At 40.5% G+C, this 15,105-nt stretch overlaps 1 protein-coding gene across 6 annotated transcripts in view; it reads right to left on the bottom strand.

Annotated features, from left to right (window-relative positions):
• The window catches only part of C2CD5 (C2 calcium dependent domain containing 5), an 86,983-nt gene extending 72,674 nt beyond the window's left edge, over positions 1–14,309 (bottom strand). For 5 of the 6 annotated variants that reach the window (XR_005125790.1, XR_005125791.1, XM_037514228.2 and 2 more), the window contains exons 1-3: positions 14,105–14,308; positions 13,832–13,950; positions 4,185–4,271 (exon numbers count right to left, since the gene is read on the bottom strand). Coding sequence is in view for 4 of the 6 variants with exons in the window: in XM_037514228.2 (XP_037370125.1) it covers positions 4,185–4,271; positions 13,832–13,921 (177 nt within the window). In the remaining 2 variants the exon portion in view is untranslated. Of the gene's footprint in view, positions 1–4,184; positions 4,272–13,831; positions 13,951–14,104 lie in introns of all 6 variants that reach the window. The other variant, XM_037514232.2, reaches the window with a different exon arrangement.
• Between the last annotated feature and the right edge of the window lie 796 nt (positions 14,310–15,105).

Here is a 15,105-nt window from a genome sequence, read left to right as displayed (position 1 = left end):
GCTTCCCCACCCCCCAAGTGTAGTCCCCATAGAATTTCCTTCACCAATTCATCCGTGCGCCATCACCATAGTCCCCTGTGCACTTTTTAAATGCAGCCTATGAATATTTGCCAATTAGAGTAAACTATGCTATTAAGACTGTTAATTATGCTCAACTAAAATCTCCTCATCTTCTTTATATATGTTTTGATCAATAATATCTCTGTAATTATTATGCTTGGGTTAAATTTTTTTTTAAATCCCAGTGACCCTTTTATCACTATTAAGTATTTTATTTTAACTTATTGAAGTAACAATGGTTTACAACACTATGTGGGGTTAATTTTTTTTTATTATACAATAGCTGGGGTACAGGCCAGACGCGAGGGAGGGTGAGAGGATTCACCAGAGACAGAGTAGGGAGCAGAACAGGCAGACAGACCGAAAGCACTGCTCAGGGGAGCAGTGGGCATGACAGGAGAGGTCTGCTGCGCCATGTGGGAATCTCCCTGGCTGGCCAGGAATTGATCGCACCACAGAGGCTGCGGATAGCTTCACAGCACTGTGCTCAACCTGCTGCACCATGGGGTTAAATTTTTAAAACTTAATTATGAAACATCCTACCTTTCTCCATCACCTGTTTAATTTCTTGTTGATCTTAGGCTAATAGTCCAGTTGCTGAAGATTATTTAAAAAGTCAAAATACATGAAAGAGTTACTATTGATATCAGTGATTAACATAAAAAAAAGATTTGTTTTTAAGAAGGGGCTCTTCTCTATAACAGTGATATAATTAAAAATTTATGGATGAAATTACACAGTATCCAGAATTTGCCTTCAAATATCTCTTAAAATATTTTCTGTTTTGACTACAGGAAATAAAATTTTCTGTTGTGTATTCTGTTCTAGTCTTACTACTCTCTATAACATTGTGTTCAGTAGAACCACTGTATTTGATGAGGACTACCAGCAAATTGGAGAATGGCATGGTACCTACGGACTACCTGTCAAAGTCATGAATGTGTCTTTCATGAAGGAATCTTTCGCTGCATGTCCTCTCAGTTCAGGCTCCTGAAAAAACAAGGACAGCAGAATGTAGACAACTTTGGCAGGCAGAGGTAAAGATAGGTGATGGCCAGGTAGTTCAACATATTAATCTATTTTGTGCATGTTCTTAAATATTAATGTCCTAATATGAAAATTTCTAACATATAAAGTTCACCTCCTTCCTACCTTCCAATAACAATGGTGACCAAGACTGCTTGTTTTTAACCATTTTTAGGTTGCAGAAAAAGGGAAAATCCATCAAAATAAAATTATACAAGTATTTAAATATTTTGCTAGGATAATGAAGTTGCAATTTATAATTCTAATTCCACCTGAAATAATTTAAACAAATTATTCTACTTTTACTGACTCATATATTCCATATTTTTACCTTAATGATGTATTTTAAATAATATGGATTTAATGCATGCACGATAGTGGGTCTTCCAAAATATACAATGTTATTTTGGAAACAACTAAACGAACAGCCATACATTTACACAAAAGAAAAGAAGAAGGGAATCAAAATGCTACAAGACAAAAAAAAATCAAGACAAAAGAACAACGTTGGAGAATTCTCAATTCCTGATTTCAAAACTTACTATAAAGTTATAATGATAAAAAGCATGGTAATGGCATAAATTCCACAAATACAGACTAATGGAACAGAACTTAAGAATCCAGAAACCAAACCATTCATCTATCCTACTGATTTTTTTTTTTTAAAGATTTATTTATTTATGCATACAAGACCTGGGGTATAGGCCAGAGATGCGGGGGTGAGAGGATTCACCAGAGACAGAGAGGGGAACAGAACAGGCAGAGTAACTGAAATACACTGCTGAGGGGAGCAGTGGGCAAGACAGGAGAGGTCTGCTGCGCCATGTGGGTTGTTCCCTGGCTGGCCGGGAATCGAACTCGCGCTGCAGAGTCTGCGGATTGCTTCATAGTGCAGTGCTTAACCCCTTGTGCCACCACGGAGGCCCTATCCTACTCACTTTTGACAAGAAATACCAAGACCATTCAATAGGGAAAGAACAGTCTCTTCAATAAATGGTACTGAAACAAATGGATATCCACATGCAAAAGAATAAAGTTGAAAACTTAACTTTATCTACTATGAAAATTAATTCAAAATGAATCAATAATCCTACATATAAGAGCTAAGAAGAAAACATAGGTATAAACTGTCATGATGTCAGATTTGGCAATGGATTCTCTGATTGACACCACCACCATTAGTAACAAGAAAGACAGATAAATTGAACTTTAGCACAATTTTAAAATTTTAGAAGGCAGCTATGTTCACCACTATACCACCAACACCACATACAATTTTAAAATTTTATACATCAAAGGAACTATCAAAAGAGTTAAAAGAAAGTATTTGCTAAACATATACCCAATAAAGGTTTATTATTCAGAATATAAAAAGAACGTTTACAACTCAATAACAAAAAGATAAACAACCAAACTTAAAAACGGGCAAAGGTCTTGAAAAGACAGTTTTCCAAAAAAGACATACATATGTCCAATAAGCACATGAAAAGATTCTCAACACTATTACTCATTAGAGAAACACAAATCAAAACCAGTAAGATACAACTGTGCATCTACATTCTTCATGTTAAGCTTATCACCAAGTCCTCTGATGTCTACCTCTATAATACTGTCTCTAAGTATTTTCTTTGGAGGTTAAATTATAAGGAGATAGTTTAAAGTAAAAGGAATGGTCCTCAGTCATAAGAAACCGTATGTAACTTCAATCACAATAAAAATGCATATTCAAATTATACTATAAACATCACTTCAGACCTAGTAGGATGGCTATGATCTTTTTTTTTTTTTTAATAGAGGCATGTTTTACTTATTTATTTATTTGTTTGTTTGTTTGTTTTGTTTATACATTCACTGGGTATAGTCAGAAGCGCGGGAGGGTGAGAGAATTCACCAGAGCCAGAGCGGGGAGCAGAGCAGGCAGAAGGACCGAAGTACACTGCTGAGGGGAGCAGCGGGCGGCAGGAGAGGTCTGCGCACCATGTGGGACCCTCCTCAGGTGGCCGGGGAGCAGCCGGGGATCGAACCGGCGCCACAGAGGCTGCGGGCAGCTTCGCAACCCAGCGCTCAACCGCTGCGCCACCGGGGAGGCCCTATGATCGTTTTTTTTTAAGTGTCAACAAAAATGCAGAAAAACTGAAACCCTTATTCATGCTGGTAGGAGTGTGTAAAGAGGGACAGCGACGATGGAAAGCGGTATGATGATTCTTCAAAAAACTAATACAGAACTTAACACATGACCCAGTGATTCCATTTTTGGAAAAATAAAAAAACTGAAAACAGGGATTCGAACAGATATGTGTAAATAAATGTTCACTGCTGCATTATTCACAATAGCCAAAAGGCGGAAAACAACCCAAGAGTTCATCAGCAAATAAATGGATGACAAAATGTGTCACATAGACAACAGTGGATTAGTATTCAGGTATGAAAGGCATGAAATTCTGATAAAGGCTACAACATGGATGAACCTTGAAAACATGATGCTCAGTGGAAGAAGCCAGATAGAAGACAAATATTGTATGATTCCACCTACAAGAAGTATCTAGCACAGGTAAATTCAAAGAGACAAATAATAGATCAGAGGTTACCAGCAGCTGGACAGAGAGATTAAGGAGTTGAATGAGTATAGTTTTTGTTCAGTGATGAAAAAGTTTTGGAAGTAGTGGTGATGGTTACCCAACCTCGTGAACATAATGAATGCTTCTGAACTATATACCTAAAAATGGTTAAAATACAGCAATATTTGTGATATACTTTTTACCGCAATTAAAGTTTTTTAGTCTTTACATTATTCTTACAATATTATACATCAAATAAATATGATTTTTTATGTATGCCAAAATCCAGAGGAAATTACAATAAGGAATCCTTTGAAGGATTTTATCTCTTTATGTGTTCTCAAATTCATATACTCTATTTTCTTAATTGTAACCCACTTTTCTTAATATTCCCACTTCAGCAGAAAAGGAAGTATTTTTATGGTATAAAGGAACTACTACACCTGAAATAAAAGGTACTTCAATTATCTCTGGGGGGAAAGGGTACCTCAAAAAAAACCCCATAAAACTCAAAAACGCTAACATTTAAAAAAAACTTACCTCAAATTTAAACCATTCTGAGTTCCACTGAGGGTTGAGGGACTTGAGATATACATCTGTTTTAAAGGTGGTATTACCAAATTTTACCTAGAAACAAATAAGAAATGATTTGAATACAAATGTAAAAAAAAAAAAATAAAGTAAATTTTAATAACAACCAAGCAATAGGAGGATAAACTATGGAGGGGGGAAAAAGAAAACTATCCCCTGAGACAAAAGAGAAAAAGTATGAATGGATCCAGATCAGTTAAAGACCAAACATGGAACAAGTGATTGCCCTGCTCTGCTTGATCAGCTCTCTAAGGAAGTTAGAAATACAGATCATTATGTCGGTATAGAGGAAGGACTCCTAACATTATCCCAAACAAAGTCTTGAGAGAGGAAGCCAGCAGAAACAAAATCAGAAGGTAAAAAGGCCAATTGATTTGATTCTCCTTCCACCATCTCAGCAAGAGTCCAGAAGTACAGTCCATTATTATAAGAATTTAGTAGTAAGAGCCTTATATTATTTTTTAAGATTTATTTATTTATATAAGCACTGGGTACAGTCAGAAGTGTGAGAGGGTGAGAGAATTCACCAGAGACAGAGCAGGGAACAGAACAGGCAGACTGATGAAGTACACTGCTGAGGGGAGCAGCGGGCAAGATAGGAGATGTCTGCTGCGCCATGTGGGAATCTGGGGATAGAACTCATGCTGCAGAGGCTGTGGGGGTTGGGGGGGGAGGCCTTCGCAGCCCAGCGCTCAACCACTGTGCCACCGCAGAGGCCCAAGAGCCTTATATTTTTAACTTCTCCCTATTGGTTATTTTTTAATCCCTTATCTGCACACATACAATGACCAGTAATAAACTATTACAATTAAAGACTTTATTTTTTTTTTAAGATTTATTTATTTATTCATACAAGCACTGGGTACAGTCAGAAGCGCGGGAGGGTGAGAGAATTCACCAGAGCCAGAGCAGGGAGCAGAACAGGCAGAAGGACCGAGGTACACTGCTGAGGGGAGCAGCGGGCAGCAGGAGAGGTCTGCGCGCCATGCGGGACCCTCCTCAGGTGGCCGGGGAGCAGCCGGGGATCGAACCGGCGTCACAGAGGCTACTGCGGGCAGCTTCGCAACCCAGCGCTCAACCGCTGCGCCACTGGGGAGGCCCCAATTAAAGACTTTAAGCTTCTACCTTCAGGGATCATGAAAAGGCTTGAATGGGAGACTATCTTATTTCATAGCCAATCTGGACAGACAATAAATCACAAGGATCCAAAAATAAGGAGAATAAAATGAAGGAGGCACAAACAAGCTAAATCTCTGGGACTTGCTTTCAATAAAGAATGGAAATTATGAAACCTCAGACTGGACTCGAGAAGAGAAAAACAGGCAGGTACTTCCTAGGTTGTCTCACCTTTCCTCATTTTGATCTCTTCAAGCTCTTCCCAATTCTATCAGTTATCACTAATAAATTTCTTTCCTAATCTAAAAAAATCACTAAAAGTTAGCCCCTTCTGCTGATCCCAGCACAGAGCTCTGTACACTGTAGATATAATCAGTTAAATATTAAATCCTCTTCCCTTTTTGATCTACAGCCCTCCTTTTGGTATTACAAGTGCAGGAACTTTTCTAAAAGTAAAAATATCCCAAACTAAAACTATTTTAAATCTTCTGTATATTTTGCTAGTTATTTGACCAATTTAGTTTGCATTATCAGACATGGTACCACCATTCCTAGGAAGTTTGGTTAGAGGATAAAATGGTTTAAAAAATTACATTAAAATAATAACTTCTTTCATGGCAAAGAATGATAAACTCAAAAATAAACAAAGAAAAAGTATTTGCCAAATATGTCACTAAGAGTTATTTTCTTTAATATTGAATGAGTTCCTACAAAGCAATATTAAAAGAACAAGACCCTATGGTCAAAGGACACAAATTGACAACGTGAATAAATGGAAATATAGATGTCTTTTAAATCTAGAAAAGATGACTGATTTCATTCTAGTAAGAGAAATGCAAAATAAACATTTTTATTATCAGGTTGGCAAAGATGAAAAAGTCTGAAAACAGTGTTGGTGAAGCATCTTCCCACTTTGTTGCCAGGAGTATGGAGCAGAATGATCTCCATGGGAGTGGAGAGGCCAAGGCCTTGGAAGTTCATACAGAGGTATGCAATGGTATTAATAAGCAACATTACAGTAGCCCAAAACTGGAAAGATCCTAGAGACCCACCAATTTGGAACTGGTTAAGTTACGCATAGTAATGTCATATGTTGCGGCTAAATAAATGAATGCAGCAGTGGTACAAAACAATGTCAAAGAAGATGTATTTTTCTACTGCACAATAGTGAGTATGGCATTCTTTGGAGGGGAAGAAAATGGCAAAATGTTATGAGTCATACAATATATGCCTTTAGATGCACAGATCATTTCTAGAAGGATATACAAAAAATGAAAGTGAGGCTGATTCATTTCATGAAACCTTTTGATTTTTGAACCATGTACAGATATTACTTATTTTTAAATGCATTATTTTAAATCCAAAAACATCAAATACTAAAATTAAATTCAAACGGCAATAGCTATTTTGACTCAACTTACAGAATTCTGGATCCACTTACAAACATTTCTTGTAAAGAAGTCCTTGCACATTAAGGCCCCTCCCCCAAAACTACATAAAAGTGTAAACAGCTGTTCAACAGGATAGTTGCTTAGTAAATCACAGGCATCGCTACCAAAAAATGGAGTGGATGACAGTGGGACTGTCACGGAAAATGTCAATGATATAATAACTGAAAACGAAACCAAGTAGTGGAATATTATAAAATCAGGTGTATTATACATACATATCATATTTGTTTTTAAAAGATGAAATATAAAAGTTTTGTGTTTTTTTTTTTTTAAGGAGGATACTGGGGAATAGATGAAAATAAGCCAAAGAATGCAGCAATTATCTCTGAATAGGGACAGATGGGGTGTAGGGAATACAGTTCAGAATAGTGAGAAAAGAGGCTTTCGAGTGTTACTTCTGAGTCATATAAATCCTTTGTAATAGCTGTTCATGCATTACACTTGAGTCTTTTTTTTTTATTTTAAATAACTGTTTAAAAAATGAAACTTAATAAGAAAAACAAACCTGGAAAGAAAAGAGGTTACTCTTCAGTTAATAATTTAATTTTCATTATCTTTCAATAGTCAAGGAAATACTTATTGTTTAATTTTCCTAAAAATTGAATAATATGAAGTAAAATGTTGTTAGCATTTACAAAACCACTCAAAGGTCAAATGGACTTAAGGGTTTTGGTTCAACTGCCAAAAATAGCATATTGTTTTCCAGTCAGGAGTTCAGAATCCTCTTAAGCTGTGTCCCACGATACTACAGTGCTTTCCTACGCCTTTCATTCTTTTTTTGGTCAGCTGTCCATTCCACATATAGTAAAGATCAGCTGAAGTACAATAAACAAAGACATAAACAAAAAACAAGATCTTAGAAAAAGAGTAGAGTATATATTTTGCCAACACTGTGATGATTCCCTTCTACTAAAGAATCACAGTTCATCTGCTCTTATTTAATTCCAAGGAGATTGTACTGCTCAGCAATTAAATGAATGCCTTACAACTTTGTTAAGAACATCAGGGATTTTAATGAGATTCCCTATAAAGTAAAAGCATTCGCTTCCCCACTCATTAGTTAAATTACCTTGAGAAAGTTATTTAACCTGTTATTTAAAGGCTGCTTCCTCCTCATTACGTGAGATAATGCATGTAGAGACCTAGCAAAATATCTACTATATAGAAAATACTCATTAAATATTTATTTTCCTCTCCCTGCTCCCTCAAAGAAATGATAATGTAGTTTACCAAACAGTGTATAACATGCAAATTAATAGTAGGATATATTTCCATGAACATGTCCCTTATACAGAACTTATTCCTACTGGAGATTCCTACCAGAATTATCTATTCGTAGAGGATTATGGGTGCTTTGATGGTGGGCGTGGTATAGTAATACATATCTGAATAGGTGTGAATCACCAACATTACCGCAATTAAAAAAAAAAGGAGGAATAATCTTTAAATACTTCTTGGTATTCACCAGCTTCCTAAGTTCCTCAGATCATATATATCAGGAATTTCTTCATTCAGTGCAGTCAGGACCAGATTTTGATCAGTTAACTAAGTAATTTAGTTAAATCAGAGAATCATTAAAAATGATGTAAATGGTAAACAGTTTAAGATAAAACATACATGCTCATTCCTCTACTTGTGAATGTAAGACTAAAGTCTCTCCTTTGAATAAGGGTCCATCATTTAGACATCTGCACGGTCTAAATGTATCATTCTATGATTTCCATTTTGGGTTTACTGGGTGTAGACGTAAAATTGCTTGCAAAAAATATGAACATAGCATCCTAGATTCACACAATCTTTTCTTCATCTAATTAAGAGTAAATCTTTATGACTATATCTATAATTCTTTAAATATTATTATCAACATCATTTCAAACTATTTCAACAATTTATAGGATTTAAATCAATTACAATTAAAAAATAGATTTGGCATCAACAGATTTGAGAATTAGCACAAGCGCCTCCTGGTACAGTATATCAGTCAACTGATGAAAGAAGCAGGCACACAGGCTGGATGCAGAACAAACGATGTAGGAGACTCAAGCAGCAGTCACAGGAGGAATGTAGAGCTCTATTTCTCTTTCTGCTTTTTACCAAGTTTGTCCTGTTTCAGCTGAAAAATGCTCCTTTTCCCTCTCTGTCTATGGAAATTTTACTAACCTTCAAGCTCAGCACAAAAATTTTTCACAGCCAGCCCAGCCTTCATTATCTCTCTCTCTTAGAGCTTACGCAGTACTAACAGCCTCATCACACAACTGGGCCCTTTATTAGACTCTAATCCTTTATTATCCCCCTTTTCCTGCATTAATCTTTCCCTTTCTGCTGGATTATTCCTATTAGCACACAAATAGGTTCTGGTATCTTCTAAGTTCCTTTTCTAAGTAGTAAGAGCTACATTCTCCCCAAATACACTATTTCTCCTCTACCCTTTATAGCCATATTTCTTTAAAATTGTCCCTATTCATGCCATTTCTCCTTCACCTTCCATGCATTTTAACCACTTCAATTCACTACAGAATGGGCTTCCCTCCTTGTCACATCTCTTGTTAGGATCAGTAACAACCTCCAAGTTGTCCAATCCAGTCATTTCTCTATCCTCTTGTTCGACCTCTCAGTGCCATTTGACAGATGAGGGACTCCTCTTTCTAGAAACTTCTCGTGCTTTCTGAGGTATAACTTTCCTGATTTTTCTCCCCATTCACTGGCTGACAATCTCAGTTTCCTTCCCCTACTTCTCCTCCTCGAATAGAACCCTTAGTGTTGAGTTTTTCAAGGATCCATCATTTCTCTCCCCCTAGTCAGAGGTTTGCAAATGAGACAGAACCAACTCATAAAAGCTTTCAGAAATTTCTAGGGGTGCTTTTTGGGGGGTGGGGGACAGAGCAGAGAATAGTAGTAGTATTTAGTTTAGAAGGGCCAAAGATGCTAGGTGTCCTGCAATACAAGAGACAACCCCCAACAAAGAACACATATTTTACGCCATGACTTTCCAATGTCCCACTAGATAATTACATGGATAAAAAAAGCCTACCTAGAACTTAATTCAGTTTACAGGTAAAAGTGATGGGATTTCAAGAAATATAAGAAATACAAGCAAAATATAAATTAAGAAACAACAGTTTTTCCCCAAGAGTTGACCCTTTTTTTTAAAGATTTATTTATTTATGCATACAAGAACTAGGGTACAGGCCAGAGGCATGGGGGGTGAGAGGATTCACTAGAGACAGAGTGAGGAACAGAACAGGCAGACTGACTGAATATACACTGCTGAGGAGAGCAGTGGGAGAGACAGGAGAGGTCTGCTGCACTATGTGGGTAGCTCCCTGGCCAGGGATCAAACTCGTGCTGCAGTGGCTGTGGATTGCTTCATAGGTTGCATCTTAACCCCTTGTGCCATCAGGGAGGCGTGAGTTGACCATTTTGGAAAAATCACACAGCCAAGAGCCATGAAGGCCCATCTGAGATGCCAAAATCACCCAGTCTCCCTCTATATGAGGTGAAGTCATGTTTATGGGATTTTACACACAAAGGAGGCGCTACCAATCCTGCATCCTTCTTTATTTTCTCCACATGTGGTACTAGCATACTTCATCCTTACCTTCTTTATGAACTTCCTCCTTCCACAAAACGTAAGTTTCATGATTAAAGCAATTTTTGTTTTATTCATTTCTGTGTCCCCAACATACTATACTAGGGTTTGATGTAAACAGAGGCTCAATAAATAGGCATGAACTCAATCTGATTACTTCATATCTTCTACTAGGATCATGAACAAGTACTTCCATTGAAATAAATATTTAAGAACAATTTTATTCTTCTCTGTTGTACTACACTTAGAGAATTACACTGAGGTTTTTTGTAATTGTGAGGCTAAACAGGTTATATTATCTATGAATATCATGCCAGGAAAGCAATAACTGTTATATGACAGGGATATTGGGTCTCAGAGCTGAGAAACACTGAGCTATGTGAGTTTATTTATAACTCAGCCTCTCTTCTGAATACCAAACTCACGAATCCAACTTCTTCCTTGACAACACCACTTAAAGGTTCTAAGGACATTTTCAACCTAACATGCCCAAATATGATTTTCCATCTATCAATCAATGAATCTCTATCAACAGCATGGGAATTTCAGAAAATTACCTCAATGAATCCAGAGAGCTAGGAGTCATCTTTTAGTCTCCCATTTTCTGGTCGCCTCCTCCAATCTACCAAGAAATCTTCTAGAGTCTATCTTCTAAGTATATCTGGAATCACCCACTTCTCTTCACTACCGAAACTATCACCTTGGCCCTTACTATCTCTTTTTTTGAACTTTAACAGAATATCCTACCTAGCTGCCTGCTTCATCTCTTTCCCCTTCAGTCCATTCTCCAGACAGACCAAAAGTGTTCATCTTAACAACTGTTTACCACTGATGTAAAATACAACCACTCCAGATCATGCCCCTCAGGTACTACCCCATGAAGTCATGTAGGCATGACTTCACCTCATACAGAGGAAGACTGTCTGGTTTGGCCTCTCAGATGGGCCTTCAATGCGTTTGGCATGAAGTTAAAGAGAGCTCCTTGACCATCTCTCATCTTCATCTTATACCATTCTGGTCTTCACTCACTACATGCCAGTTAAGCCATCTTCCTTCCTAGCCTCTTTTCTGTCCCTCCTGCACACACTCATATATCCCAGAACAGGCTCCTTCTCATCCAGTAAGTCTTCACTTAATTGATACTTCCTCAGAATCCTCCTGACTGCTCCACCCAGCAGTTCCCTTTTAGTCTCTTTCTGTTGTTCTGTTGTTCACATCACAAGTTGTGATCATACATACAGTAATTATTTTTAATGTTTATCTCTCTCATCAAAATGTAAGCTCTAGGGGGCTCCCTGTGGCGCAAGAGGTTAAGACGCAACTATGAAGCTGTCTGTAGCCACTGCAGCAGGTTTGATTCCTGGCCAGGGAAGTGACCCACATACATGGTGCTGCAGACCTCTCCTGTCTCGCCCGTCGCTCCCTTCAGCAGTGTATTTCAGTGGATCTGCCTGTTTTGCTCTCCACTCTGTCTCCGGTGAATCCTCTCACACCCCGCATCTCCAGGCCTGCCCCACAGCTCTTGTATGCATAAATAAACCTTTTTAAAAAAAAATGTAGGCTCTATAAAAGCAAAAACCAAGCTTATTTTGTTCACCATCATAGTCATCGGCTAGACCAGTGGCATGGCAAACAGTGAACACTCAGTAAATGAGTCACCCTGAATGTGACTCACCAGCAAAAACCACTGGTCACCAGAACCTGACAATTTTAGCTAAGAAACATTCCTCAAACCTTCCTCCTCTAATCCGTCCCAAGCGCTACTGTTCCAAGTGCACAAATTAACCACCTTCCTAATTGCTCTGCCTGCCTATTCTCTCACTGTCCAGTCCTTCACCATTGATGCCATGCTATAAAAAACAATCTAATACAAACATGATCTTATTTCATTTCTGCTTGAAAAGCTCCCCTGGCTAGTCCCTGCTCACAGGATAAAGGGAAACTTTAATATAGAAAATAGGGTCTGGGTTCAACCTACTCTCTAGTCTCTACCCCCACAACCTCCTCTACATACCTATCTTCTTATACTCCCAGCACAACCCAAACTCAGATGACTCCCTGATCATACTCTGTCCCCCTTCTTTGCCTTTGATGTTCCCTCTAAGAAAATCCTGGGTATCCTTCAAGATCTACCTCAACTGCCACTTTCTTAGGAAGACTTCCTAAACCTTCAGAAGTCAGAAATAATTTCTAAAATTAATTTCTAAAACAACACTGATTATCTTGTCAGGAAAGTTAGTAATAGGAAAGAGACCACCAGTTAATGGAGATTTACAAGGTTAAGTAACTGTAAACAAATTATTTACAGTCCTGAGTCCTCAATTACCTCACCTGTAATATGGAATTAAAAAAAAAAAAAAGAATAGCAAGACTATCCTGAGGCTTAAGAATTGAGAAGTACTTAGCAGAGAACTATAATAATGGGACTCAATACACGTTAGCTATGTGCTATTAACCTAAACTATGTGGATCATTCTCTGACTACTTGAAAGCAAAGACCATTTGCTTTGGTACTCTCTATATTCCCATTTCCTAATATCTACCCCCAAAAAAGACTTAGTAACTTTTTCAAATGAAAATGAAGTTGGATTCAGAATTACCAAGCCAATATTGGGGGGGGGGGGCGCTGAAGTTATTAGGTTAGACAACCTTTAGGGAGTATCAAGAATATTTTATATTGAGCGAACATCAGGCTGTATATTCTCACGTATCTCTCACCCCTAAGCATGAAACGCCCGTATTATAGTTTTAATACTCAGGCTCCTCATCATGTCAATTTTCATTACAGTTTTCACTTGGCTTCTTTCAGACTCCAGGTTATTACTTTCCGGGCCCTAGGCCTGTGCTAATTTGCATGAGTTATAAACTAATCATTAGATCCAAGAAGCAATTTCGCCATTTAAATCCAAGGCATTTAATTGGCTTCCTACCTCAAGGCGCTCAATTACCGTGCAACAACTCGACCGGCTCACCAGTCTACACAGGCACAGAAAGTGTTACCGCTGTGTTTTGGAACTTGCACTGATGATTCAGAAAACGTGATGCTACAGAGTGGCGGTCCCGGCCGGGTAGGTCTCCCGGTGTCCATAACGGACTGCGGGTGTCCACAGCCTTAAACATCCTCTCCAGCGCTCTGGGATGAGGAGCTGCGCGGCCCCCAGGGAGGGAGCGCGCGCGCGTGTGCCACGCCTGGGGATGTCCTCGCTGGCAGGTGGCCCCTCGCAGCCCTGACAGCAGGGTCACCGCGGCGGGCACGCGGGGCCGCCCGCGAGCGGGGCGCCCATCCCTCGGCCGGCGTCAGGCAGGCACCCTCCAGGGAGCGCCGCGCACCGGGGGCGGCCGAGCCGGCAACGCGCGGAGGGGCGGGGGCCAGGTGGGGAGGATCCTTCACCCGGCTGCGCGCCCCGCGTGGGTGCAGGGGGGCAGCACCTGACACCAACCTCCACGAAGGCATCAGTCAGGTCACTAGCTCGGTCCATCACCGGCAAATGGCGCCCGGCCACGATTTTCACCTTCAGCTTCCCCGGCATGGTCTCGGCTCCGGTCTCTCCTCCGGCTTCTGCAGAAACAAACAAGCGCGTCTGCGCCCAGCGCCCTGCGCCGAGCGGGGCGGGGGAGGGCGCGCGCGGGAGGGGCGCGCCGTCGGGCACGCGCGGGCTAACTGACAGCCGAGCGCGCGCGGGAGCTGCGGCCGCGCCGACTTCGCCACTCACGCTCTGAGGAGAAGGGGTGCCGTCCCGCGCGGGCGCTGAGGCCTCATTCCGGAGAGGCAGCCGGAGGAGCTACCCCGGTGGGTTCTTCGGCCTCGGTCCCACAGCGCTGGCCAGAAAAGCCCAAGCCAGCCAACATCTCGTAGAGTTTCGGCGGCCCCTACAGGGCTGTCTCCGCCCCCCCAAGATGGCGGCTCTCGGGGCGTGGAGGAAGCATCGATCATTCGGCGCTCGGCCCACTGGTCGGGGAGAGATTAAATTCACCGGGAAAAGGTGAAGAGGGCGGGGCGGGCTTCTGGGATGCCGCAGGACAGGGCAGTGGGTCGAGCCCTGCATCTTTCACCGAGCGCGTTCAGAGGGTTTGACCCCGGCTCTTGCCCCGAGCCATCTCGCTCTGTCCTCCCGAGGCTAAGCGCTTGGGCGGCCCTGGGTTTTCTCCGCCGGCCGACGCCTTCCCAGCTGCCAGGGCTGCCTTTCCGAAGGGCTGTGACGGAAGGAGCAGCAGCCGAGGCTGTTGAGAGGAGTGAGTTCAATCTGCCTTTTTAAGGGCCCACTAGTGCTTCGTAAAATCCCATTAATTGGTTTTCAAGCCGGCAGTGGTGCCGTTCTTTGCTATGAAGGAGTCAGTAGTTTCAGGGAGTCCTCAGTCAAAGTATTCTGTTGTAATTTTTTTTTTAATTCAGTCATGTACACGAGTGTTCTTTGGGTTACAGTGTAGATTTTTTTTCCCCCCTCCGGCGGGGAGCCCAGAAATCCAAAGCTACTGAGTGAAAGAGTGTGCCCCAAACTCTTAGGTCGGCTCTATGTGCTTATTACGCTTCTGCAGGCCTAAAGATGAGACCTACAGTGCTGGCAGGGGTTCAGGAGCGCCTTCTCTGAGAAATTAGTCAACTGCAAGAAATGCACCTGATGAACTTAATATTAAACATTTGATGAATCCACCCAAGGAAATAATACATATGTAATATATAAATGAGGTATAATCTATAGACTCAGTCCATCAA

This window comes from Talpa occidentalis, unplaced genomic scaffold (genome assembly GCF_014898055.3).
Source record: "Talpa occidentalis isolate TD23 unplaced genomic scaffold, MPIMG_talOcc4v2.1 talOcc4.16, whole genome shotgun sequence".
Lineage (NCBI taxonomy): Eukaryota > Metazoa > Chordata > Mammalia > Eulipotyphla > Talpidae > Talpa > Talpa occidentalis.
Note: the sequence above shows the minus strand (reverse complement) of the source record. Positions and strands in the feature narration are given on the sequence as shown.